The sequence below is a fragment of the Lachnellula hyalina genome, assembly GCF_007821495.1.
Source record: "Lachnellula hyalina strain CBS 185.66 chromosome Unknown contig00038, whole genome shotgun sequence".
In the NCBI taxonomy this organism is placed as follows: domain Eukaryota; kingdom Fungi; phylum Ascomycota; class Leotiomycetes; order Helotiales; family Lachnaceae; genus Lachnellula; species Lachnellula hyalina.
Genome location: NW_022157152.1, coordinates 1632 through 29101, shown reverse-complemented (window position 1 = coordinate 29101; position 27470 = coordinate 1632). Strand labels below are relative to the sequence as shown.

Below are 27470 nucleotides of genomic sequence, written 5' to 3'. Positions count from 1 at the left end.
TAGAGTATGAAGATATCCAAGGATAGTACGGGAACCACAGTCATTACAATTTGATTCGATTAGAAAATTATACAAATACAAAATCTACAGTTCTACTTTTCGTCACTTTACAGCCATGTTAACCGTTTTTCCCCATCTAACGTAGAACTGATAATTAGAGTTTTGAACTTGAATTTCAATTATCTATGTACATTTACGAATAAGTATATAGTATGTCCATAAATAAACAACCTCGCGACCGCATCAACTAGGGGGGTCGCAAGGGCCACCAAGTACGCAAGTGTACAACCATGACTTGCCACATACAGTATCGATAATTCCGCCATTATAAGGACAATCTTTCATGATCGCTTGCAGTGGAAGAGCGCATAGATCTAGCTGAAGAGTAGTCAAATCTCCTTTATAGAAATGTTGACAGTCAGCCGGGGCATCAGCATCTGTAGTATAGCCTGATGTGACATAGTTATTCCCAGCTGGCGTTTGCGGGTCACCGCCTTCTCCCAACCACTTTGAAACCGTGCCATTACAGAAGGAACGAACATTGGGCTGTAGAATCCCAACGAGTTCGTATTCGGATGTGATAGGAGTGGGGCCTTGTTCCGCGTAGCACGAGACTGTTTGGGTGGGTGTGGGGTTGAGGGTTGGGGTAATTGTTGAGAATGTAGTCGTGGTTCCGCATGCAATAAATGTTGTTCCGGCTGTATTGCTTGTTGCTTGTATTGCTACCATTTCATTACCACATGTGCAATATGTAGCTAATGTGGGAGTTGGCCCAAGTGTATTGGTTAACCTTGAACGAGATTAGTATTTCACTTTAGTGAGGAGAGGTATAATTCTCTTACGAGGTGACAGCACAAGCAGTATTGACGGAAGTGGAGTGCGAGGTCAACGAAATAGTCTGGGTGGGTAGAGTCGCAAAGGCACAATGATTCTGTGTTGCCTTGGTAATGGTGGAGAATGGCCCTCTTCCTGCGCAGAAACACGATGATGCTGGTTCGTTGTTCATGCCCATCGCAGTGTTGTTCCCTGCACTACAAATGGGAGCCTGGGTTATCATTGCAGAGGCGCTGCTAGTCCTTGAGGAAATAGTTGGGGCGGAAGATGAGCTTGTGGTGGAGTTTGTTTGAGACTGTGTAGTTGAACTGGTGGATGATCTTGTGGAATTTGCTTCACTGGACGGCCGAATAGATGATCCTGTAGTAGATGCTCTATTGGAGGACCGAGTGGATGAGCTTATGGTAGACGTTACATTTAGCGACTGGGTGGATGAGCCTGTAGCTGACGCTTCATTTGAGGACCAAGTAACCCGCGCATCAGTGGTATCAGCTATAATTGCCGCGAGAATAGATTGCTGCGTGTCGTACCAGGACATGTCATCGAAATCATCGCCGATAATCGTTGCTGTAGGTGCCTGGGTGTCTATCGTCGAAGACCCGGTAAGTGAAGCCGAGCAGGCGGTTACGGTTGAGCACGAGAGCGTGATAGTTAATGTAGACGCTGTGCTTGCGCCAGATGGCGTGAAGATAGTAGATGTTATGTCGCAGGCACTTGTTGTTTTCGCCGAACAAGTGCTGCTGGATATACTAGAACTAGGAGAGCTGCTAGTGCTAGATTTTGTATTTGTAGAAGAGGCAGCATTGCTGGACTGTTTGGTAGGCTCTGTTGATTCGTAAGTAGGATTGCCAGCCAAATCCAACGTGATTGCCGGCATGTCTGTTGAGAAACCAGGAGGAGGGTTCACTCCATTGGGCGAGGGGATAATGCCAGGCCCTAGAGAATTTATCAGCCCGATCTTAGAATATACTACATAAATATTCAAATATACCTTCAATACCAATATTAGGAATGACAAAGCCAATACCTCCACCACAAGGAGGACAGAACCAACAATTTAGAAATGGAATGATTGGCCATCCGTGAGAGTCATGAGTTGCGGACGAGACTCCAGAAGTCGTGGTTGGTGTCACCGTAGCCCACTAGATGACGAGGGAGTTAGCTATTTCCTATTCATGAGTATTTGAAGAGAGGAGGAAGAATAAGATACTGTATTAGAAAGTGTGTAAGGAGTTGGGGTACAAGAGATGAAAAACTGCATTGCCTTACATTAAGGAAAAGAACTGCCAGTGCGGCAGTCGAAGTCGAGGGAGGTGATGTTATAGTAGAAGGTGGGAGAGTCTCTACATGGATGCTTCCTCCTGATGTCACCGTGGTCGTGATACCTGGTTTTGTCGAAATAGAAACTTGAGAAGAAGACAAGCTTGACAATGAGCCAGGTAACGAGGATTGCGATGATTTCGACGATAATGAGCCAGTACCTATAGCTATGCCCGTCCCATTTGACAGACTCGTGGGGGGCTTTGAATTGGTAACAGAAGAGCTACCAATAGATGTCGTACTTGAGGAACCGGGACCTGAATTTCTAATATTGCTTGCTGATGCCGAGCTCGACAAGGAAGTGCTTGGTGATAATCCAGCACTGGAATTTGATGTTAAGTTACTGCCGGGACTTGAAGACGACCCGCTCTTTGATTCTGATGATGATTGAGTACCGATCCCGGTCGTAGGTGCTGACAAGTTACTAGAATAGTTCTGACGACGAATCGAAGTTAAGGTGCTGAAGGTGGAATGTGCACCGATAGATGTATTGCTACTAACAGATGCATGGCCTGATACACTGTGACCAGAACTGGAGCTGCTAGCATTCCTCATAGGCGCCGATGCTGAGACGGTAGGGAAGAGTAAAGTAGAATGATCATAGACAATGGCAGAACTCCCTAATGAGATCACATCGGTGCCAATTGTGTATGCTCGGCCTTTCGAGATAGTTACGGGCTCAGACGACGGCGACGGCGCGGAGACCACGAACCCTGCCGCATCGGAACCCTTTAAAATAACAGTTGTATTGTCGATTAACAAGGTGATATTTGAATCGCGGGGCCTAATGGGGTCACGGTATTCGATTGCATCTCGTTTTGTGACTGTGGCAGAGAGATCTAGAATCTGTATAGTTCCATCGTCCATGGGTCGCTGAGCTGTCACACCTTCCTTTGGGGCTATCATTCTTGCCCCCATGCCAAAGAAAGCATAGTTATCTGCATTGTTTATTATCTTTTCATCGCTTATTTGTACACACCGCTCCCATCCTGTGATAAATAGATTTAGCTATGCTTTTCTAAGAGTATATCCGGAGTTTAAAATGATAAGTGGGATATTCAAGATATACTCTAGTATTTTCGGGACATCGTTTTGAGATATATCTTTGAGATGCCAAAATATACTGGAATAAGGGGTGGGGGAGGGAAAGTGGAAGGAAGGAGTCTCAATTGTGTTACCATATGCTCCAGAAATTCCTCCAACATCAAGAGTTCCGGGAGGAGTCGTGATTGCATGTGTCATTTCGTGAAGCAGAGTACCATCAAGTAATCTAATAATGTCCATTGGAGTTTTGGATGTTTTCACGGGGCCTAGCTTGCCCGCGAGCGCTTCCTGTGACACGGCTAGCATACCTCCGGATCCTAGGTCTCCCAAGTTTTGATATTTGGACTTCTTCATGCTCTCCAAATACCGAGGACATAATTGAATAACGGGAGGCCGGGTCGCGGTTGGTGGCATTGTCCAAGCCTAATTCGAAGTCAATACTTAGGTCGGTATTATGGCTGGTAATCAAACTACTCACTAAGTATGTTTTGGTATCAGTGGGATTGAGGCAGGAAAGAAAACCTTCACTTTGGGGGTGGAGATTAGCCTTCATGAGATTGTCGCAAGTCCAGCCAGGCCGTAGGGTCCCCGCGCAGTCTTTGTCCTCGTCTTCATTATCATGGAGGTCGAATCGCGTATAATCGCAGAAAAATATGAGTTTATCAACGCTCAAAAATTGATAGGCCCGTGTAGATGGAGTTGCTTCGGGATTCCCATTGTTGACGTTGAATTTCAGGACCGAATTATATCTTGCCTTCACAGTGTCCCACTTATCTTGACTGCCTAGCACTGCATCAAGAAATAAGTACTCCATAAGGTCTTGCTGGGCAATCGCGTCAGGTTCATCTCCTTCGTTGGGATCGTCAAGAATATCGAATGCCGCTTGGCTGAGATCAAAAGCACTTTTCATCCCTGCTGTAATCATATCTGTATATGCCGCACAAGAACCGTCCACGATATAGCCATGGCTAAGAGCAAAAAGGCCCAATGGTAGGGCAAGACTAAGTCTCATACTTGAACAAAAAGAGCGTGTTATACTGAAAATTTAACGACTGCATCAAAGACAAAAGTGACAGGATATCCTAAGAAATTGACAAAGTGAAGAAAAATTAGAGAGTATTTACGCCTCACCTTATATCAAGCTTATATAGATGGCATGCATCACAAAAAGTCAACGCTCTACATAACAAGGTTCGTATACTGCTCATTTTATTTCGATGATTGTGGTTAAAAATACCTGAAGCTTCTCCGTTGCAGCGGTAATTATGTCAAAAGGTTTTGGTGGACCTTGGTGGAGCATTTCAAAGATGCCAAGCACTCTGGTTGGCGGAATTTTGATAAGTACCCGGTCACGACAGAAATTTTGTGCTTGATGCAAGAACACTCATCCTCATGGGCTGAAAAATTCTATTCCTATCACAAGGGTCAAGGCGAAAGTACGCAAAACAAGGCCGTTTGGGAAATCAGTTGCTTGGACAGCCTCGCACTGAGCTATGTTTAGAAAAGCCGTTTCGTAGAGCTTGGAACAGCCGCCACTCAGGTCGTCGTAAAGAGGGAGGGGCTCTACGGCACAGAAATATAGCGTTCGAGACTGAGCCTCATCATTCCCAAATAGTAACTGTTAGAATATGGGCTGTATTCCGACCTTTACAGTCATGTGATATTATATGATTTAGCTTAGTCAGCAGAAGAGGCATAACCTCTTCGCGTTTATAACACCATTATAAATGCTAAGTATTAATAACTAAATATAGAACTAAGTCTATACTATATAGTAGAGAAGTGATTATATATTAAACATATAATACTAATACTAATTAGTAGTTTATCTTATAAAAGATACTATAGAGCAGCTAGGTTTTAAAGAAGAGGTAAACCTAGATATAGTAGCTAATTTCAGTTAATAAGTATCATATGTTTATACTAGAGAAAAGTAATAATAGCTTATTATCAAACCTGTGATACCAACAGTACCTATTCTTTTGTTTTACCGAAGCAGATAAGGTTAGTGGATAAGCGATGGATGTTTTATTTACTACCTAGGTATCGAATCCTGACAGAAAAGGGGCTTCGCCTACTCGTATATAAATACCGAAGGATCGGATCGGATCAACTTTAAACCTAGGCCTAGCCTAGATTCTTTTCCTATCTCCAATCTCAACATTACATCCCCCGGAACTGCTCCCACGAATATAATTCATATATATTGATAATATTCTATTTTCGATACCAATTATCTTAAGACACTCAAATATATCTAGCCAGTTGTCTTGCCCCAACGCCGAAAACCCGGCAACCCAGATCCGCGTCCTGAATTTGACCTGGGTCTTCAAATGGCCTACCAATACCACACTAATAATTCCAAATGATTTCTCTATCTCAAGCGAAGCCTGCGACCCTGCGAGCTTCACTGGCTTACCCAAGCTCATGGTATAATGTATACCTAAATAGGGAGATCGATTTCAATCCAGGCGCTTGAGGTAAACATTGATGAGGACCATTGCTAGAGGCACTAATGACGACCAAGACAGCAGAGAAGGCCAATGGCTTTCTCCCTTGGGATAAGAGCGAGTGTGCAGAAGTGGCGAATAAAAGAGAGGCGGATAGCCATTCAGGTTATCATAGAAGTTGAATCCCAAGGTATTTATTCTCTATTCCATGTTCTTACGGAAAGATTAGCAATGATACATCGTTGATTGAATAGTGGGTCAATCTTGCACATGGTGCAACTAGGGTATAGACTGGGGGTAAGGTTCTAGGAGCAATTTTATATGTTTACTAGCATACTGCAATCGTTGTTAACACGGCAATAACTCCTCCTTCGCGCTCCGCTCCCGCCTTTGCAAATTGCAGGTATATATATCTGCTCTGAGTTACTAGTTTGCTTCTGCTTTGATACATCTTAAGATTTTGGTGTGGATATGTCTGAAGTTTAATTTTATCGCTAGAGGCTAGTAGAAAGTGTCAGGAGGTTCAGCCTATCATAGAAATGGCTGCATAAGTATATAGGCGGGAAAAAGCGAGCTTGTAGATATTTTATAACAGTCTCCTAATGGATATATCTATTAAATAAAAGAAACTCTAACCTGTCTCTTTGATTGTTTCTTCTCCTTTGGTTTATCTTTCTCCAATCTCGTTGAAATACCTTTCTAGAACCCTTTCCACTTCCTCGAGCAGCTTCTTCCGATCTGCTACAATCGTTGCTTTTCTCTCATCTACTAATCCCTCAAGTCCCTCTCGCGATAGATTATCGGATACAACATGCAAGTATCCAAACAACACGCCCCTCTCCATACTTACGCGCGCCATGTGCCCAATCTCGGGGTCAACCCAGTCCGCTTTAGTTTTCCAGTCTCGTGCCCACTCCTTTGTCTCACACAGCGACGTGGCAACAGTACAATGAACACCGCTCACCACTATGCGTGATCCCTGCACCGCCCTATCAAGCACACTCTCCCATTCCACCATTCCGCCATCGTGAAACTTGCTGCAAGAACCTGTTGCCAAGACGGAATTCGGTACATGTCTCGCATCCAGCGTTCCTAGCTTCCCTATATAGATGGCCTCGCGTACGCCGCTTAGCTCACTAAGTGACCGAATCAACTGTCCGCCAATATCTCCCCAATAGCACGCCGTGCATCCAATAAACGCTACTATCCGCCCATTCTGTAGCTTGCGTTTCTTCCATGCAAAGAGAGGAGGCTCTCCCGCTCCGCTATGTGTTGCAGTTTCCCATGCCCCAGGGCCTGTAGAGTTGGGTAGCGAGTCCACGTAACCTACGATGGCAACATCAATGGGGCCTAGGTGACGAAGATTCGAGTTGGCAAAAAGAGTGACGGAGGCATCTGATGGAGGAAGTCGATAATGTACAGTTGGGATCCGGGTTCCGGTAAAGGCCTTTGACGCCACGTAGGTGGCAATCAGTGCAGCGTAATGTTCAACGTATGCATGGCCTGGAATAACACTGAGTTGCAGAATATCCCCCTCTGGCGCATAGAAAGTTTTCGCGGTTGGGCGTTGCCAGTTGAATGGTTTGTCGGCCTTTTCATTTCCGGTAATGATATCGGTTGAAGAGCGTGTATGGGCTCCGATGATGAGGATGGAGGCAAAGGTATTTGTTTGAATGGAAGTGTGGATTTTCGGGTTCACATAACGCATAAGCTTGGGTCCCATGGTGTGTGTGAGCGGGTCGGCGGCGATACGTTGGCAGACCTGAATAGAAATCAATACGACTCTTGCTCCATGATATCAACCACATATTTCCAATAAGCCCGAGAACTTGATTGAGTCTCGGCAGAATGCTAAAAGTTCCAAAGCTGGTAACTGTTCAAAGTCGTCCCCAAATGAAAGCTAGATGTCCAAAAAGTATGTACGGGGTTGAAGGATAATTTACCGTTGAGGCAAGAATTGCTGGATCATCTGGAGCCCTGTCCAAGGTGAGGGGCATGAGCTGGCTTGGCAAGGGCGAGTAAGGTGTCGCAAAAGTCGTGGCCATCTTGACGGCCTTTTCTTCGCGGGTTTCTCGTGGTGATATATGTGACACAGTTCTGAGCTACCCAAACAAAAAAAGCTGCTGTAAAGATGGTAAAATCCAATCTTAGATACAATCTAGTGCAAAGAAAACTCAAGTGGGTGGGTGCAGAAAAGTCATGTATTATCTAGGTCATACAGGATATAAACATCAATCTTGGAGTAGCTCTGAGCATATATAGATAGATAGGCTTGGAGGGTAAGCAGCAAGGGCCTACTATGACATAAATTCGTTAAGCATGGGTAGGAAGGAAGGATCTGCATTGATACTTACCATGTTTGGCTGAGAGCGCTTTAATCTGTCAGCTTTTACTATGCAACCTGTAGGCTGATATGCATATGGAAAGGCTGGACATGCCAATGTAACCCCAGCATAGGAATGGGCATAGGAACAGTATGTCAAGACCAAGCTAGCGACCTGGCCAAGGAAGGAATAAAGTCCCTCAAACTCTCCTTCCTCTGATTTGTCCGCCATAGCAAGTCCAGAGCGAGTGAGCAAATGATATTGCTGGCTATAGGAAGTGATGGAAACTTATGGGAACTAACAAATATCCTCGACATACACAGTGGGACTGTTCTCGGATTCAAGAGTTTCTGGCCATTTCATCAAGTGGGAGCCTACGTTTTATGGGGCCTGAAGGATCAATAACGTTCAAGGGGGAAAGAGAGGGGAAGGTTGGCGGGGTAAGTGGGGCAAGTGGGGACCGTACAAATAAGCATACGCCGTACATCGATAAGGCATACAAAGAATGTATGATTTCAAAAGCACCCAAGACAAGATTGCATGAAAAAGGAGTACCGGGCAGGATCAGGCAAGATTAGAGAGAATTAGGAAGGAAGGTTTGAAAAGGAGTAGAAGCGGCAGAGCGTTAGTGGCAGCTGTTCATGATCAGGAGATACTAAGATTACGAACTGACCACTTGAAGGTGACAATCACATTCTTCCTAGGGCTTGCGCATAGAGCCTTGTGGCCTTACACCTTACATGGTTGAATTAACAACGCCTCAGTGAAAACGCTTTCTATTTTTTTAGAGTCGTAGAATATTCCCTTTTGAAAGATTTTTCTGCAGGTTCGAAGGGCTAATATTTCCAAGCCTTATTAGATTCCTTATCTGTTCCACGAAACCCCCTTTACATCCACCCCACGCGACCAAGCAACTGTAAGCTCCAAATGCGCCAGTCTCCAACCCTCATGCGTTCTTGTAGACTGGAACCCGTAAGGACCTCGAAACGAATAGATCTCCCCCGGCTTATTCAGAACCGGCGTAGCGGTAAGGAATAAGTATGCAGTCCTAGTGGCTTTGTCAGGATTCTTCGAGTCGACCTCAAATTCCATATTCGTCATAGAATGCTGCGTTGCTTCGTTGCGCTCCAAAGGGACCCGGACCTTTTCTTCAATGGCAACTCGCCCGGTGGTGGTGTGGAGTCGCTCGAATGCCAAGGTGCCATCTTTGGCGTAACAGTCGGCGTAGCCTTGGAAATCCTTGACGTCGGCAACTTTGCAGTACCGGTTCATCAAAGTTGTGAGCTCATGGATTTAACCTTTGAACATTTTATTGAAAGATTTCCCAACCGCATGTAGGTATCGAACTCGTCTATCCAAACTCGACACTACATATGCTCAGTTTTCTATAGTTGTACAGGTTGACAACTTGCCGGACTGGTCCCTTTGCGGGATGAGGGTCTCGCATATGCAGAAGCTCTCGAGGAGGCAGGGTGAGTGTCTACTGCAATTTTTATCACGTGAGTGGTGTCAGCTAATAGAGAGGGTAACTTGATAGTGTAGCTGTGAGCTTGTGACATTAAAGACCTACAGCGGCTTGCCTCATGAATTTTATTTATTTCCGCAATTAAACCAGACTACTGAATATTATCAGAGTGTCGTGGATTGGGTGAGCAAATTTGCAGAACCTCCCGGGAACGTGTCGAAGAAGTAGCGATCATACTTATGTACACGGATGGTATTTTATACAGTATATAACACTGGTATGAATCTTGACTTAGAGAGAGGTTTCTAGCTTGAAAGCCGAACTATCTGAAATACCGTGACTATTGAAGTAGGACATAATCAACACATATCCAACTTGTTCAGACCCTATTCTCATTTCCCGTTGAGCCCATTCAGAATGTCTGTCTGACAAAGCCTGTAAATATTAATGGTTAACTTTTACACCACCTAAATCTTTTCGTCTACTTACAAGAGCGTTAGCTTGTTTAAAGTGTCGATGTTGGTTAACTAAGAAAGCACATTCTTTAATATTAATTCTTTAACATTTGTAACATTATATGATTCAAGCAATAATAACTAAGAACTATAGATGATTGGCCTTTAAAATCCGTTGTATGGGTAGTCGTCAGGTAGCCTCATCCAAACACTTAAGATGAGTGAGGTCGCCATGTTTCGCGCAATGATAAAGGCGATGGAGCATTACTGTAAGGAAGGACAGAATATAGGATTGGTTTTGCTAAAGTGATTCAGAATAAATGGGTTATTAGGAATGCCATCAGTCGTTGCGTGACCGCTCTTGGTCTTCAATGAAGCAGGTCACAGCCCTCTGTAGTCCAGCTACCCATAATGGGCACATATAAACATGTAGATTGTTCAAGTCCGTACGGAAGTAAATAGTGCAGGATACCAAGTGAGAGAACGTCGATTTTCGAGGCGCCTTGCGCTATGGCCAAACAAGTTAGCGGTACCTTCCCCACGGGGACCCCGGCAATGGATGTCCATCCAGCAATATAGCTCCCGGCGGAAAGACTTCAGCTCTAAAGCAGCGCGGAAATCATTGTCAATTCCTGGCATCAGTATATAAAGTGTAACACAAAGGTCATCGAAGCCTGGTGGGACGAGAGCGCTGGTACCTGGAATATAAAACTCGAGGATGTCAAGACCGGTGCCAAGTGGGACGAGTGGTCGCATGTTCTCATCAATGAGACTGGCGTTCTTTGTCGAACTCCTGGAAATGGCCAGAAATCGAAGGACTGAATGACTTCAAAGGCCCTGTTGTTCATTCTGCTAGTTGGAATCATGATGTCTCCTTTGAAGAAAAGACTGTCGGCATCATTGGGACTGGAACAAGCAGTGTCCAGATTGTTCCCCGGTTACAAAAGATTTGTGAAAAAGTATCTGTGTATATGCGCTCTCCAACATGGGTCTCCCCCCCATTTAAAGGCGGTACCTGGTCGAATGGAACCCTCTTACCCGTGATCGAAACTACCGCGGAATACGCCATCAGAATGAAGCCCATTTACAACTCATCTTTCAAACCTTTCATAGACTTAGCTGGGATTATCCAAGTCTAATTTCAAGGTCAGGTTAGAACTTTACTAGAGCAGTGAAAGGTAGTTGATCTTCTATTGAGAAAACTGCTATCTGAGCAGTCTTTGTTGCTCTTAAAACTATATATAATGCAAATGTCTATCTAATCGGGCGTCAAGCAGGATCCATCTCATCTAAATACATCAAGTCTTTTTGCTCTATTGACCACTGGTATTGGGGTACGCAAACAAGTCAGTTACATTACAATCATTACATTGCTCTATAAGGCTGTTTTCAAAAGACGTCGCAGCCACTCTATGCGTGTTGCCATAGCATGTTTCGAAAGAGGATGGGTCGGCCCCATCGCATCCGACCAGTGAAAGGCGCCTGGCCAGACGTGCAGTTCCACTTGCACGCCGTACTCCAACAACCTCGATGAATACGCTATATCCTCATCCCGAAATAATTCCGCCGAGCCCACATCAATATATACCGGCGACAGCCCCGACAAGTCTTCCGCCCGTCCAGGCGCGGCGTAGCAGCTGACGTTGTTACCTTCGGCTCGTTCGCCCAGCAAGCTCGTCCATGCGTATTTGTTATTTGAAAGGTTCCACACCACCGCATCGGCCAGCTGGTGGCGTGAGACGTAATGAAGGTCCCGATCGTCCAGCATAGGAGCTATTAGTAACTGCCCGAGGAGCTTGGGACCGTGGCGGTCACGAGCGAGAAGCGACAGTCCCGCCGCGAGGCCGCCGCCTGCAGATGTGCCAGCGAGAATGATCTTGGAGGGGTCGATGCCAAGGTCAGCGGCATGCTCGTGGGTGTATAACAGGCCTGCATAAGAGTCCTCGATCGGGGCGGGGTCTGGGTGCTCGGGAGCGAGGCGGTACTCGATGGAGACGCAGATGGCGTCGAATTCTTTGAGCCAGACCACGATTTCGTCGATATTGGTGAAACGGGTGCCGACAATCATGCCCCCGCCGTGGGTCGAGTAGAAGCAAGGACGGGGGCTGTGAGACGGAGATTTCGAGTTGGTTGGGCGGAAGATGGAAATGGTAAGGTCACTTTCTGGGCCTTTGAAAGTCCGCTGTGTGTGTCCAATGGTGCCATCCGCAGTGAGATGGTTCGCATTGGTGGGGAAAAAGCCTCGCGCTGCTTGAAGGTTCTCTGCCGTGAATGCTGGGATAGGGATGGCAGAAAGCCCAGCCAGCAGTTCTGCGTCGTAGGGTGGTCTACGTGGGGGTACAGAAGACATTTCGGATTGGAATCTGCGGGACAGGGCAGTGGATCTGAGATTACAGCTCGTGGGATATATAGGTACCTAGGTACATTCCATAGGTTCCTACCTATTCTACTTGTACTTATAACTCTTATCTATAGAACTGGAGTCCGAAGATCCCGCGGGGTACTTTCCCCGCATTATCAGCTTTACACTTCCCATAGACCGAGGGATGTGGGTTCTCCTCTTCTACGAGAAGTGTCTGTTCTGTCCTAAGAGACGGAACATCCCATTATCGGTGATAGGGCCCCGCTATTTCATACTTGCACGGTTCCAAACACCAGATATAGTCGGCATTTTAGTTCTCCCTATATTATGATATTGTCAGAATTGCAGAATTGCATTCATGAGGAAGCTATCCAGAAGCTGTACAAGCAGAGATTTTATATCTACTAGCGCCCACGTGACACAGATTCCACGTGCTTGAAAGACATTTCAACAGATATTATATCGAATCCATAGTTGCACTACATATTCGGAGACTTGTTATTATTACCTCCACGAGTATCAAATTGCATCCTGCCACACTTCTTAACTACTGCCACATCCTCAACCTATACCTGTTCCGGTTCATTCGTGAATATAAGCATTTCATGAATATCCTATTTTATTTATAGATATTAGCGCATTCACAAGTGACGTAGTTTATTTATGAATCTTAGTATAAATTCACGTATACCCTAGGTTACTAATAAACTAGTTCACCAGTGAATCTTAGCGTAGATTCACGACTGAGCTGGTCAGATTCACGAATGAACTGGAACATATAACAGATCCATATTGAAGTACGTATGGCGACCTCTCATATTGGCTAATACATATTGTTTTATACTATTCCCTACACTGAATATAAGGCATGTGCTCTGATTAGCAGATCAAGATTCAGGAGGTAAATTGTTGAAAGTTATAGGTGATGACATAACAGACAACGTCTCTTCTCTGGTGAGATATGAGGGGAACGGGGGTCGTCGGTAGATTCTGCTCTGTGTTTTTATATGACCGTCGATTGTTGTCGTCTCTTATATGCTTGAGAGAAAAATATGTTTACGAAGTAGACAAGTTAACTTAATTATTTTTAGGAACATTATTTCTAGGTTCTAGTTGTAATTCTAAGTCATGCTTAAGTTCTTTCCTGAACACCAGCACCGCTCACGTGTTGTAGTAATTCTAAGTATGAACAACTTGTAAAAGCCTCGAATTCAGTCACCGCTCCTGGTGGCGCAAAGCTATAGGATGGGTCTTTTCGGTAGAGAAAGACGTCCGATAACTCCATGCTGTAAATGATGGAAAACTATCTGCTCCGTTACACTTTGTGTAAAGACTTTGCGTATATTCGTATTGTCCATGTAGAAAAGTGAGGTCGTGAGGTTACTTCAGCCGCAATTTGCAAGGATTCCAATGTCCTACATGCGATTGGTGGAGTGGATACAACTAAGTAAAATGTGTCGTTCAGTACATCAAGACACACTTTTCTTGTACTAGATAGATGTGAAACAGTTTCAGATTGTCTGCTTGGGATGTTTTGGAGGTCGGGGAAATTGCAACTGGCAATTAGAGAGTTCGAAGAACAAATTAACCGTTTTCTTCACCCAGTCTCAGATTTAGAATGATATATAGAATTGCCACCTATTGGAACTATTGAGTTCGTATCTTTGACATTTGCAGAAAGTTTGCAAGTCTGCCGTGTTTAATTGTTAAGCTTTCGTTATTTATCCGTATAAAAGTGTAAATACCGTATCCAGACAGGCTCTTCCAACGCCGGGTATAATATAGACCGTATAGAAAATCTTCCATCGAACAAACAGGGCTGTCCTAATACAAAAACCAGGTTATCAATCCATCCTCATCCAGCCCAGACCCCCAATCCATTTTTTCTTCCCAGCACACATCAAGCACTTCCTATCCGCCCCCAAATTACTGACGGCACATCCATGGCAAACTTGCTTTCCACAGCCTGTGCATGCGTGATTCAACCCTCCCGCTATATTGACGTCCATCATGACATCCACATCCATCGCTTCTCCGTTCTTTTCTGGGTTGAGTGATGCATCGCAGTCCTCACAACTGGTCGACCGAAAGAACGAATCGGCATCCGGTATCGTCATTGGAGAAATTAATGTATCTGATGAATCAGTCGAAGAAAAGGATTGTCGACTGGAAGGAAGCGTCCAGAACGAATGCAAGCTCGACTGTCGAGCAGGTAGACACGCCACAGGTGTTTGTTGCGGGAATGAAGGAGGAGAGGTGTATAGTTGAGGTGGTGACAGCTGCTGCTGTTGCGCGGAGAAAAGAATGGATAGTGTGTGATCTATAGAAGGGATTAATAAGAATGATGTGAACAGCAAGAAGGGACGCATACGATGGACATCGGCCTCCGAGGGACGATTATCGCGGTGGCGTTTGCGGGTGCGTGAGGAGAAGAGGGAAGGTGTTGATATTTGAGGTTGATGGGATTGGACACTGTCTATTGACATGAAGGTGCTGGTGGAGAGGGGCGAGGCGAGCATGGAGCTGCTGGAGGAGATCTCGGAGTCGGAACGCTTTCGTTTGAGAACCATTGTCGCGGTGGAGGTTGATATTTTCGAACTGTGAGGAGTGAGGAATGGTGGGGATGAAGGGTGTGAATGATTTAGAGGTGATAACGAAGGGGGGAAGATTCGAGGTAAAGTTTACAAATGAAGGGGTTGGAGAGACGCGGACGTGGACGCGAAAGCGTGAACCACTTTAACTGGCGCGTCGCCAAGAGAACCTGGCCTAGGCTTGGGGGAGAGAAAAATTAACGTCGCCTATTTCTCTACAACAACTAACAACCAAATTGGAGCATTGATTAACGTGATTATTAGGCTGTACTTACTTTGCGTTTGATGTGTGTTTTTTTTGTTACCTGCTTTGAAGATCTTTGAAGACCTAAACGCAATGCTTCACGTTAATTTCCGCTTACTATTTTTGCGTCGTGGAGCTTTCTATACACGGAGAGATGGAATTGCCACCTAAAGAGTACTGCAGCAGCACCTTACTGAGGTTTAATACTTCCTATAAATATGCGTTGATATTTGAAGAAACTTGGTAATGTCTTTTGTCCGATCCAAACAAGGCAAAACTGTCCTTTGGATTGACGGAAAGTAGGTATATATCTACAGTGTCACGTTATTCGTCAACATCACTTGTCAAAGGGGTGCAAATATCTATTTACTATCACAGGATTCTTCTCCTTTTGTTGAAGTGCTTATATTGGAGCTGGAGATCTATCGCCGATATGTATTGCACCCTTCCACCGGCCAGGTGAGGAAGAAAAAGAATACGACGGCGAAAATACATTTGAAGGGCTAATATGTGATATTCTCTGCTTGCATCCGCGAATGTCCAGGAATTGGGTCGTGGTAAGTATCTTTTCCTGATTCCATTGTCCCCGTTTGCACAGCGGCGTCAAGCTTTCCTCCTTTGATCCTGCCATATATCAAGAGGCTTTGGACTATTCTGGTGAAAAACTACGCAATCATTGCGCAATCATTGACGGTCACCTATCCTGGTAAACAAAGCGCTACTGACTCCCCAATATGATGCATTAGCTGACGAGTTGCAGGACTGAGAACTATCATAAGCTGTGAAGATAATACCCATCATGTCGAAGCGACGACGTACACTCCCCACCATACCGCTCCTCTTCCTTCAACGACCAAGCACCCTTTCGCAACGGCAACTGCCAAAAGCCCTTCTCGAAATTACGTTACACTCCGAACACAGGATGGGCATGGCATGTTATTTAGAGGTAGATGCTGGACGTTGAACTGGGCAGCTTATGTGGGGACAAACTTGACTCTACCTTCGGATTAGGAGAAAATCGTCGACCACCGTTCTCAGCTCTTGTGACTCGACCACACTGCGAACGCCCACACACTTTACCTATCTTCGACATCGCAACCCCTCAAGTGCATATACACACTTCGAAGGTCCTAAGCCTCCCAGAAATATGCGCAGAATATGGACACTTCTACGAGCTTCCGGTCAACACTCATATGGCAAACTGCAAGAACAGCACAAGAGAGTACTTCGGACATCTGCGCACGGCGTCCTAGAGCGGCGCACAATACACCATCCTTGATACCTCGAATGAATGACCCACACGCCAAGAAGTCCCTGGTCGAGCATCCGCCATCGGCTCTACCTCAGACTTTCACCTCCTCAACATCATCGAACACCATGACAAGGACATACCCTGATGCTGGGGCGTAATGGAGAAACGATGGCCTTCCCCAGAGCCCTTACTTCATCGATACATTCGCCAGTCAATGATAGCCTCACGATTTCCCAACAGGCCGGGCAGAGTCTCCTTAACACACCGAACGGATAACCTTCGAACACTACGTGCCAATGACCCCTTCGAGTATGACCATCATCTCCTAACCATGAGTCGGATGGTCTTCGAAACCATGCCAAACACCACCACAAGGGCATGAGGGGTTGATTGGGAAGTGTGAGGATGATGATTATTTTGATGAAAGAGCCTGTTCTTGCTAATGGCTGGAGCTACCCGGCCGTCTGACTGTACGCAGTGGACAACTTTCCTACTAGGGTGTGCGCGACCTTATCGACGGTCTGGACATATTATATCCGAATCCTATTCCATGCAAAAGAGACAGATACCTTGCGTAGCGAATAGCCATCACACACGTTTCCATCGAGGATGCGCAAGGCAAAGCTATCTTAGGACCATAGCAGACGGAGATTCTTCGACTCTGTAGCTTGAGTTGATTGAACGCCGGTCGATTGAACGTCTGGCTCCTCACGAGAGACAAGCTAGGCTAGGGTATTCAAAAGGAATGTTCATGGCAAACCTATTTCGAAGCTTGATGGAACCTCTTCAAGACCGTAGACTCTGTCCATCGAGTCTTTCTCTCCACAAGAAACATACGAATCCAACTAGAAATACGATGCGTTGCTGTAGGAGCTCCGGAACGTCACTGACGAAAAGCATGACAATTCTGTCTCGGGCCCTCAAGCTGGGCTGGACCGCTCTGAACAGCTATTGAACTTTCAACCCATAGTAGGGGGAACTGGCTCAATATTTTTCTGGTATTGATCTTCTTTGTCAGTGCCCCTTTTCGGATATTCGCACAGTCGCCAAGCTCTCATCTTTCACCAAAACATTGCAGAGCAGTGCTGTTGTCCAATTGCCTGCTAGAGAGGCTGTTATCATTATCTGAAAATGAACATGCTACCCGTCTGCGTCGTCCTTTTCGTCTCTTCCTCTGGATCCGTTTTTCCTTCCGCACAGCCGCATTGCGATCGACTCGAAAAATGCACATGCAAGCAAGAAGCTGTCGAATGCTAAGAAGGCCATGAAGACGCGTTCTTGGAGGTAGTCTGGCGCTGGCGCTGTTCATCTTCGTTGCGAACAACTCGGATCGGCGAGCCCTTCATTTGCGTTCTTCCAAACTCTTCTTTGACTCTCAAGGTCATCGGGAGAATTTCTTTTGTGAATAAATCGCGCATGACGTTCAAGGGCATTCGGCGACGATTGTATCAGCAACAACTTCAAGGCAATCAGATCGTGCAAACATTACTATTACCTAGTCACCGCATCGACCAGATGCGCTTGCGGAGATCATTCGAACACAGCTTTAGTAGGGCTCAGGCTCCAGCAGTTCAAAGGCTGTCGTTCCTCCGTTCATTTTATGATTGGCTTCCTAACGGCATTAAACCTGGTTTAAAAGAAGTTGAGCCTTAAACTGCGCCTCTTATGTCTTTGTGCTGTTGTCATCGAAGATCTTCGCCCAAAGACACTTGGTGGACAAAGCAGGGTAAGAGAGTCTAGTGGCCTATTCAGCCATCAGACGCTACCTGCGCTACTTCCGACCTCATCTCAAAGAGTAGAACTCTGGGTGGGGCTGAGGATCCGGACTGACGGTGAAACTGCGTATTACACCGGCAAATAACACCTTGTCTTGTCGCAAATATACCCTCGGTTTTGATTTGCACCAGAAGGCGCTACAGGTTTGCTTAAGATTTCGATACCGGAAGAAACAAGTACTTTGCTCTTTCTGCCTCCGCCTCAGCAGAAGTCGTCAACGCCTCAAAAATTAGTTTCTGATGGTGATGAGGAATCTTTTTCCTCCAACCAAATCAACGACTTCGATGAACTTTGAATAGCGGACTCATCACTTAGTGCCCTGCCAATGAGTACCTATCTGTACGCTGCTATGTCAGCAACTCTGCCCTGTATATATTGCAACAGGAGACGGAAAGGGGCACGATCCAAGGAAATTTGGCAGCGGGCGCGACTCACCTTGCACCTGATACAGCTCGTACAGATGAGAGTCTCTGACGAGATCACAACAAAAAGCGGGCCTCGTATCAAACTTGGATTTATAACTACCTACCAATCGTCTGATTCATATCCAATTGCATCAGGAATCTCAATTATTGGTCCCACACAAGCCAGCAAGGAATATCCAGAATCTCCACTTCTTTGGTTGCTTTTCTTCCACTTCCACTAGTTCTTCTCTTGCCGGTTCTCTCGCGTATGCATCTTTTGCTGTCTCCGACGCCAGTTGATATTATCCTTCATGACCTTCACCTCCTAATCCAACTCTTCCTGCGATACAACAACTGGAACATAGCCCCCAGGCATGAGCTCGATATCCGCCTGGCAAGACAAATCCATCATAGAGTGTGGCGCAATGTTGGACCCCCTAGGTTTATTCGCCGACATGCTCTCCACGAGTCGAAAATCCATCTCCATTCGCACCAGATCCCTTTCTTCTTGGGTCAAATCGGTTCGCTCGACACACAATTTGTTCCACAGGTAATCCCACAAATCCATCATATACAACACATCGGCTGCGGCGTAGCTCAGGGCGACGAGCGGGATCGGGCGGGTCTCAAGCTGCTCGTAATATTCTCCTCTGATATAGGCTTTTGCTCCAGAATTGGCATCGGCCCAATCTTGGGTTTCAAAATCAGGTGCTCAGGAATCTTCGAATTGCCATATGACATCAGCCAAGCTATTCAGTCTGTAACGGGGTGGACAAGACACATACTCCACGAGCTGTGGGTCCGTGAACCAGCCAAGCTTGATCTTGAAGTGTGTCCACAGAGCATCTTGGTCCTGGCGCAGATCCCAGCCTGTCTGATGGCAGTCCTTACACCCGAGCAGCTTTCTCAAACTTTGGCCCACATTACCTTGGGTATTGAACAAGATATCTCCTCTGAGGACCTTGACATCAAAGACGTATGTGTGGTGAGTGGGCCTGATGAATAAATGAGACAAAGTCAGGCTGCCATGTCGGCCAAGGTTCTTGCCCTCAGAATCCAATGCAAACTCCGGACGCTCCTCCGAGCTCACGTTGAATCCGAGCATCTCGTCGAGAAAGGCTTCGAGAGCGGGCTGGGTCTCCACCAGTGTACGCTTTGGAGTATTGAACAGCCGTGCAGTCTCACCCAAAGTGTTGCTTTCTTCATCATCTATAGATTCTTCTGCACAAGGAATTATTAGATTTTCATAGCTAGCGGATGAATTTGTCGCAACTCACCGGATGTGTCGCTATCATTCTTGGTGTTGCTGGCAATAGTGGTTTCACTGTCATCGAAGTTCCGACGAAGCTTTTGCATGGAAGTAACAGCATCAATGCTCGCGCTAAACATAGAGACATCATCTCAATATCCCCTGTGAAGCGCTGTGCTATCTAGCTGTCTGTCAATTCCGGACAGAAGCAGGGTATCAGAGCAGCTGTGGAATATCCAAGAAGGTGTGGGTGGGTTGTTCTGCTGGTTCCCCGGGGACCGCGCCACATTTCTAGCCCTTGCAGACGCCACATTCCTGTGGTCGTTGCCGAACGTGATTATAGCGCTGATGTCGCTGACGCTGTATGCGTATTGGAGGTCCTTGTTGAATGATCGTATATAAGCTTCGTGGTAGCTCTGGGGTAAGCCTGTGGTTGTCATCGGCTCGAGGTCCCAAGAGGGTGATTCTTTGATCATGGAAATGGGTCTGGGCCTAACCATGCCTTGAATGGTATCTGTGAATGCTACGCTTTCGTCATGCCGCTCAGAAGTGTAGCTCTCGCAATCCGAACATCTACCATCGATGGCACACATGTCGTTGGGGATTTCCGGGATCGTTTGAAGGGCGATACCTTGGAAGCCGCCAACCCGCGGAGGGCCTTTCTCAGGCATCACTGCTAATAATAAGCGCAAGACGCCGAAGACAATATGCGCAAGGAAACAAAATGTGCCAAAACGTTGTGGTGGATTTTCGATTTTTGGTGTTGATGCGCAACTGTTTTATGGAAAGACGGCTTTTGACAAAATGAGGCTTGGTGATCGTCTGTGGGTTGACGTACACTATCTTATGAAGTGAATGTGTTCGAATTTTGGTTATTAAACTAACATTATATTTGCGCAAGGAGAGAAGGTTTGATATATACAAGAGGTTCGTCACTTAAAACTTCATATAATGAACTCGAGAAACTGATTTTATGGTGTCTATTGGTTCCCGGGGAGTGCTTACTAACTCAGCATGATAGTATCTAAGAGATTTGTATTTTATCCCAGGCCTGTGCGAGATAGGTCTCCAAAATGTCTTTTCAAAGCCACTGTGTTTGGTCTTGAACTTGGATAGTGGCTCGTCTTGTTCCTCCTAGGACTTGATGTTGGGATGATTGAGCTGTCTATTATTAATCTTACAGTCTGTCGGTACTCTGCTTGCGGATACATCGTCTCGTAGGGTAGCATTTTACCAATACAAGAGCCCGCGTAGAGTTCTCGAAACAATTTCACGTCTTGAAGCGCCGACGCGGAGAACAGAAAAGTCTGTCGGGGCGAGATTACCCTCTTGCATTGGCAATAGCTCTGCGCAAGCCTCAAGCCTCAAATCTGTGTGGATCCGAACTAGCTTCTTCATCTTTGGAGTCATTTTCGGATGCAGCAACTTCCAAATCTCGCCGAGAAATGCAACATCTGCAGCTGCGTACTCCCACATAGCAGTTGGGATTTCGTCGCGTAGCAAAACATTGAAGCCGTCATCATACTTTCTGATCTGATTGGCTTTTACGTTATTGTCTCTCCAGAGATAAAACTCCTGCCCTGTCATCATCTTGTCCCAGTGACTGTGGATGCATGACTTCAGGCCAATCAAATACTTTCTATCCCACCATCGGAGACAAAGCTCGACAAGTTGGAGATCTGTGACCCAACCCAGGCGGATTGCGAAGTTATTCCACAGGATGTCTTGATCCTGTCGAACATCCCACCAGAGCTGGTGATGCTGGTTCGAAGAGAGGACGCTTCGGAGAGATTGCCCTGTTGTGTCGGTCAAGTCGAACATATGTGCGCCGCCACCCAGCTTCTTCACATGGAGCAAATAAGTGTGGTTCAAGGCGAAGATGCGGATCTGTAAGATTGTCAAGTCACCATTTCTGCCATATTTATTGCTTCCTTCTCCATCAAGACCTAGGCTTGGTGAATCCGCAGTGCTATGACCGATGTGATGGAGCGCTGGTAGGAAATGATTCCTGAACTTTGCCTCGGTATCGATGATTGTTCGATGGTCGTTGTCGAATTCTTCCGTACCATAGAACATTAGGCGTAGTGGCAACCACGGCGTGTTCATGGTGGCCGTCGGAGGGCCTGTGCAATGTCAGACGAAGAGTTCATTCGGAGTTGAAATTTGGTCGTTCATACCTTGGTTGTCAACTACGACTGCACTTTCAGTAGTAATAGAGGCATCGGCTACTGCGTCCTGTCCACCATACTGAACTACCGGATTTGTCGTGTCAGGTGTCTCGTCGTGGATGCTTTGACCCTCGTCGTTCTCGACAGAAGCAGTAATATCTTTTGGCAAGACAAAGGGACGGTTGTTGAGGTTGACGACTCCATCCCGGAGGTGATATATAGTCCTCAAGGCTCGGTACCTGAGGCGTTGGATGGCCGAACGTCTGTCCTGGTCCTCGTATTCCGGATCATTAGGGACGACGACGACGGTGTCCCAGCCGACGTTGCCGATCGGTTGAACAAGAGTCGCCATGACGATGAATGCAATGCAATGTAATATTGATATCCTCGTTGATTATGAAGATGCTGTACAAATATGGCGCGCGTTATTCCTAAGGTTTTCTGTTGTTGGGGAGAGAGACTTGCAGCGATGCAGAAAAGGAGAAAAGCAGACAAGCATTGAATCGAGTGGTCAAGCGAGAACGACTCCAGCGCACACATTGTCAACATCCGATTAGTCATTCTGCCTACTTTGGGGGTGCCCTTCATTGATATTGGGATGAACATAGATAAGGGCTTGTTACAAGCTGGGGGCAGTCACTGGCTTTGGACAAGCTTTATTCTGTGATGTACGCAGGATATAATTTTGTCTCCTAAAAGAAACAAGAGATATCAAAATATATCAGAAATGGGTATATTTCGCACAGCGGAAATGCTCTTTCTACAGGACGATGGTTCCAAGATTCTGTTGGTGCTCACACTCTGGCCCATTACAACCAAAACTGATGGAATCGAGCTCTGAGTATACCAAAAATTACTCCGCAGGCTTAATCCAAGCCATTGCTCTCTTCACACCTCGCCAAATTCGTGGGCCCAGTCATTGGTCTGGGGGTAAAGCCCAAAGATCCTCGGATGCTACGACAATTTCATAGGAATCTGCTGAAACGATGATGGGGTGTCGTTGGTGCCTCGAGGTATATTTGGGACATGCTCTATCACGGACGATTCTTTGTTTCAACAGTCACGAGTTCCTTCATTGGTGATGTCATTGGTGGTATGAAAAGACTGCAGAAACCGTCCAAATAATCGACGTCGGCGGCCGCGTATTCCCACATGATATCTGCGATTTCGTCGTGCTCCAAAGCTCCAAAGCCATGTTGTTCCTTGAACCTTTCAGGTTGCAGGTCTTCCGCAATAACCGCTCAGTTCATGCGGAGTTATGATTTCGAGGGCCTCGTTCTTAATAGCGAGATTAAGGCCTTTAATCTTCTCTCTATTGCGAGCCTGCACGGCTCATTTGACGAGTTGCAGAACTGTCACATTGGCGATGGTGATGTCAAACTGTCTTTTTAGAACAGCTTGGTCTTGCCGGACATCCCACCAGACTTTATAGTGCTCCTCGAATTCCAGAATACTTCGAATGGACTGCCCTTTTCGCCAACCAGAACAAACACCCCACGACCAAACTTCTTGATGTCGAATAAGAAGGTATGCTTGAGCTTGAATTGGCGTATCTGGGAAATAGTGAGGGGCCCGTGCTAGCCGTAGGTCTTGCCGCCTTCGCCGGCAAAACCTAACACTGGCTTGATTGGAGTGCTGCGATCTAGATTGAGTTTCGGGAGGAATTCGCGAAGCAGCTTCTCACTGGTGTCGATGATCGTCCGGCTTTTATTATTGAAGACCTCAGTTCCTCTCAAGTCAAGGCTCGCCAATCCCCAGCTCGGCTGTTCATCTGTAAAGGTCAGACGGAATCCATTCAGTCAACTTGTAATTCGTTCGTTCATACCTTGGCTGTCATAGTCAATGACAACGCCGAATCTACCGAACGTGATTACTCGAAGGAGCTTCTGCAGTTGATGGGCAAAGTTGGCCCTATTCAACAATCACTGTCCCAACTGCGCAGGCGCGAATAAGTTGTCTTGGTGTCAGACCAACGCATTGGTGATCTTTTCGAAGGTTGCGGGGGTTAGCTTTTATAGCCTTTTGGACGCCAGTCACGGGAGTTTCGGGGCGGTCAACATATAGTGCGTACACCTCGTCTTCCCAGTTAGCCGACTTCGCTTCCGACAGCTCCCTTATATGCTCGGTGCCTTGAGTCTATGTTGCCAAGGTCTGACTGGTTGCATTGCCGTTCGCAGTCGATGAGGCTTGCAGAGGGTCCAGAGCATGGCTTTCTGTTGTGTCCGGGCTGGAGACAGCGGCTTGTTGTAAAGTGGTGTAGGACATTGTGCTTCGGATACGCGACTTCGATGATGAACTGAATAGTTTGTAGATGTATTTCCGGTATAAAAATACGTACGCGTTGTCGCTCGGACAAACTGCTTTTGGAACTCTCAAGCAGGGCCGCAGAAATACAGGCGGAAATATTGAATTGGGCCGTGTAGCGAGAACCACTCCCAACCTCACTCCTCGAAGTCCGATTAGTCATCTTGTCTACTAGAAAGCTGCCCTCCATTGAAACCAGAACAGAGTTAAATGGTGCGCTGAGCATTGGCCGGACGCTGGCTCTGGACAAGCATTATTTGGCATTATATGAAGGAAGCAATTCCTCAACCCAAATACTCACAGGGTTAAAGCAAGTTGATGATGGGTGTATTGCATCTCCGTCAATCCTCTAAAGGATGACACTCGAGGATCTTGAAAACCACGTCTTGGTTGACAGAGCTTCATTTGATTAATTATAATCCTGCGGGAGTCAAGAAGATAAGCGTCGACATACCGGGGAAATGCAGTTTATATGACCTCACATCAACAACTGGAGCCAACAAGGAACATCTCTGAATCGCCCAGGACTGGAGACAGTCACATCTAGACGCTTGTGACAACGTCAAAGTCTACGAAGCACAGCACTCTGTTTTGATTAAAGACAGAGTAAAGAAATCTTATCGTGTCTATCTATCTATCTACCAAGAAGGTTTCTAGTCGTGTATCAAAAATTCAGATACGCTGCTTTGATGATGAGCAACCCAAAAGGCTTCCTTCCACGTAATCAAAATCTAGCTACGTCGCTCGCCCGGTAAATAAAATGAAAAGAGCAACCCAATATCTTAGAAAATCCAGCCAGCCTAACAAACTTCATCTGTCAACATGTATCCAATTTGGTTCGTTGTTGTCAGTCGAGGCGTTAGCTTGATGTTTGGGTCTTGACGGGCGAAGTTGATAGCATGGCCCGGTGGGTCAAATTGAATGAAAGAACCATGGCAGCTACTTCTGTTCTCTCTCAGATCATCATCGTGTTCGGATACTTTAGCCATGTGGTGTATGGTATCCATGACCCGATTTGCAAGTAGGCTGTCTCGTCCTTCTGGTTCGAAACGTATCGCCAGCCAAGCGTTGCTGCGTCGACTTTCTTGCCCTTCCGTGCGCGTCGAGGAAAAGCAGATTTCGTCACCCAGTTCCTTAGAGTGGATCCTCTTCTCCGGAGACGCTTCTTCTTCATCTTGTACTTATGCAGCTTTGCACTCTGTTCCCTACGCTCCTTGCGCTCCTTCTCGAGTTGTAGTGTGGCAATGACTCGCTGCCTGGCTTCGGTTTCCTCCTGAATCTTTGCCAACCACTCTTCAGTGCGAACCATGAGTGATTCTCCATCCTCGCCGCCGCCGGGCCATACCTCCTCCAGATCGCAAATTGGCCTGGGAAGATATCTCTTGGCTTGTCTATCCGTGTCGTCCGTGTCGAAACTATCAGATATGCTCTCGATAATTCGAACCTGGGAAGCTTCTTCGACCATTTGCATCAGCGTATTTGCGCTATCTAGCTGGAGAGCGCTCGCAACTGCCAGCACTTTTTCCGCGTACACTTGTAGGAGGCCGAACAGACAGTTTGTGTCTCCCGCTGTGTATCGCATCGCCTCGTATGGGAGCTCTTCCCATTCCAGCACCCCCCATGTATTTTCCTCGAAGAATTCTCGCCCCCGTCTCTTTGCTGACAGCCAATTGTGATGCTCTTGACGACTCATAAATTTTCTTCCATCAATTTCAACGCATCGTCTCAATGCCTGGAGCCGGAGTCGAGGACCACATCTCGTCACACCTTCCATTAGCTGCACATCCAAGACATTTCCAAGGCGAATTCCTTGGACTCCAAACATAGCATTGGCATCACTGCGAACGTCGAACCAGAGCTGCCACAACGAATTAGCATAGGAAGAAATCAAGTGCTTGGGGAGAGCCAAGAAGCCTAAGAGCTGTCTCGGCCGTCGGAATATTGGCTACTGAAACTGCTCCCAGCTCCTCGGTTCCGAAAGAGAAAACCTGCTTTTTGTGTGGAAATAAGCTTACCTGAACAATGTTCTTGGATTCTAGCAAAGAGCGCAATGTTTGCCCCTCACCTCCAGGAATATCAAACAGACCAGGAATCCACTGTGTGCGAAAGACCCATGTATGGTTCAGACTCTTGCTCGTCATGGTGAAGTGGGTCATGCCATCTTTGCCAGATAGACCGGTGGCTGTACCTTCACAGTCGCAAGCTAGCTCAACACCGGAATTCGCCATCTTAAGAATTTGGGGTAGAAAGTCAAGCATATCCTCATGATTGCATACCCATGTGACAGGGCGGGCCGAACTAAGCTCTCCTGTACCCTTGTTAGTAAATGAGAAAAGAGAGGCGATGAAAAATTACTTACGACCGGGGATTGGTCGTTCGTCGAATTCCTTGCCATCATCTTTCCAGTAATCCGAAGTTCCGATGATTGCGTCGCCATTGAATGCTGGCAAGAGCTGACGGGGAAGACAAGTAGAAGGGCTTGGTCGTGGGTACCAGAAGTGTATTTGTGAGAACATAGGTATCCAGAGTGTTACAGGCTCGGTGGGATTTGCTGAGAAATTATCTGCGTCTACCAGTTGATATATATCTCCAAGTTCCGAAGCGAAATCCGCGGCAGCCTTGAGGTTCTCGTAAGGCACAACCACTCTCCATGTGCCGTTATCATTCCAGCTCTTGGTATTACCCATGGCCGCCTCCAAGTATCCTTTGATGCAATCATTTCTTCCGTCGTCCTTTAGTCCAATGTACAATGCTAGGCTTCGTTGGCCGCCTTTTTCGCATTTGTGGTTGTTGAGGGAGAAATGGGAAAATGGGTCAGGAATGCCATTTTTGGAGTCAATTGAATACGTCTTCTTCAGGTACGCCAGAACGTCCTGGGACATCGCAAAATAATCAGCAAATGGACCTAGGAATACGTGCGAACCCCAGAAGAGCAACCTACATGGTTATCCGATATCTTTGCAGTTCTGAGCTCATTCAGAAGGTTGTCTGAGATTGCTCCATGTTCTTTCTCACGACCCTTGCCTTTCTCTCCCCCGGGTTTTCCTTCCATCTTGCGAAAAGGGGTCAGGGGTTGAACCAGTTGAAGAAAGACCTGCAAGCAGCAGAGTAGAGTCGTCCCACAAGACCTACTGGGATGTAGGACTTTTTGGGGGCGAAATTTCGTAGGTCCTATTTGTGCACTGAGGGAAAGGGGAGAGAGAGGAAGAGCCATGTGCATGCAGGAAT

General features: G+C 46.4%; 3 protein-coding genes across 3 annotated transcripts; all 3 read right to left on the bottom strand.

Moving 5' to 3' along the window:
- Positions 1-6315: 6315 nt before the first annotated feature.
- Positions 6316-7693, bottom strand: LHYA1_G005172 (uncharacterized protein; the record flags this gene model as incomplete). Its single annotated transcript, XM_031150122.1, has 2 exons — positions 6316-7410; positions 7592-7693. 2 exons carry the CDS (start codon positions 7691-7693, stop codon positions 6316-6318), a joined length of 1197 nt encoding a protein of 398 aa, XP_031006795.1.
- A 3574-nt stretch (positions 7694-11267) lies between these two features.
- Positions 11268-12242, bottom strand: nlhH_1 (Carboxylesterase; the record flags this gene model as incomplete). Its single annotated transcript, XM_031150121.1, has 1 exon — positions 11268-12242. One exon carries the CDS (start codon positions 12240-12242, stop codon positions 11268-11270), a length of 975 nt encoding a protein of 324 aa, XP_031006796.1.
- Positions 12243-14098: 1856 nt separating this feature from the next.
- Positions 14099-14824, bottom strand: LHYA1_G005170 (uncharacterized protein; the record flags this gene model as incomplete). The annotated part of the gene is made up of 2 exons (XM_031150120.1): positions 14099-14574; positions 14626-14824. 2 exons carry the CDS (start codon positions 14822-14824, stop codon positions 14099-14101), a joined length of 675 nt encoding a protein of 224 aa, XP_031006797.1.
- Positions 14825-27470: the final 12646 nt, after the last annotated feature.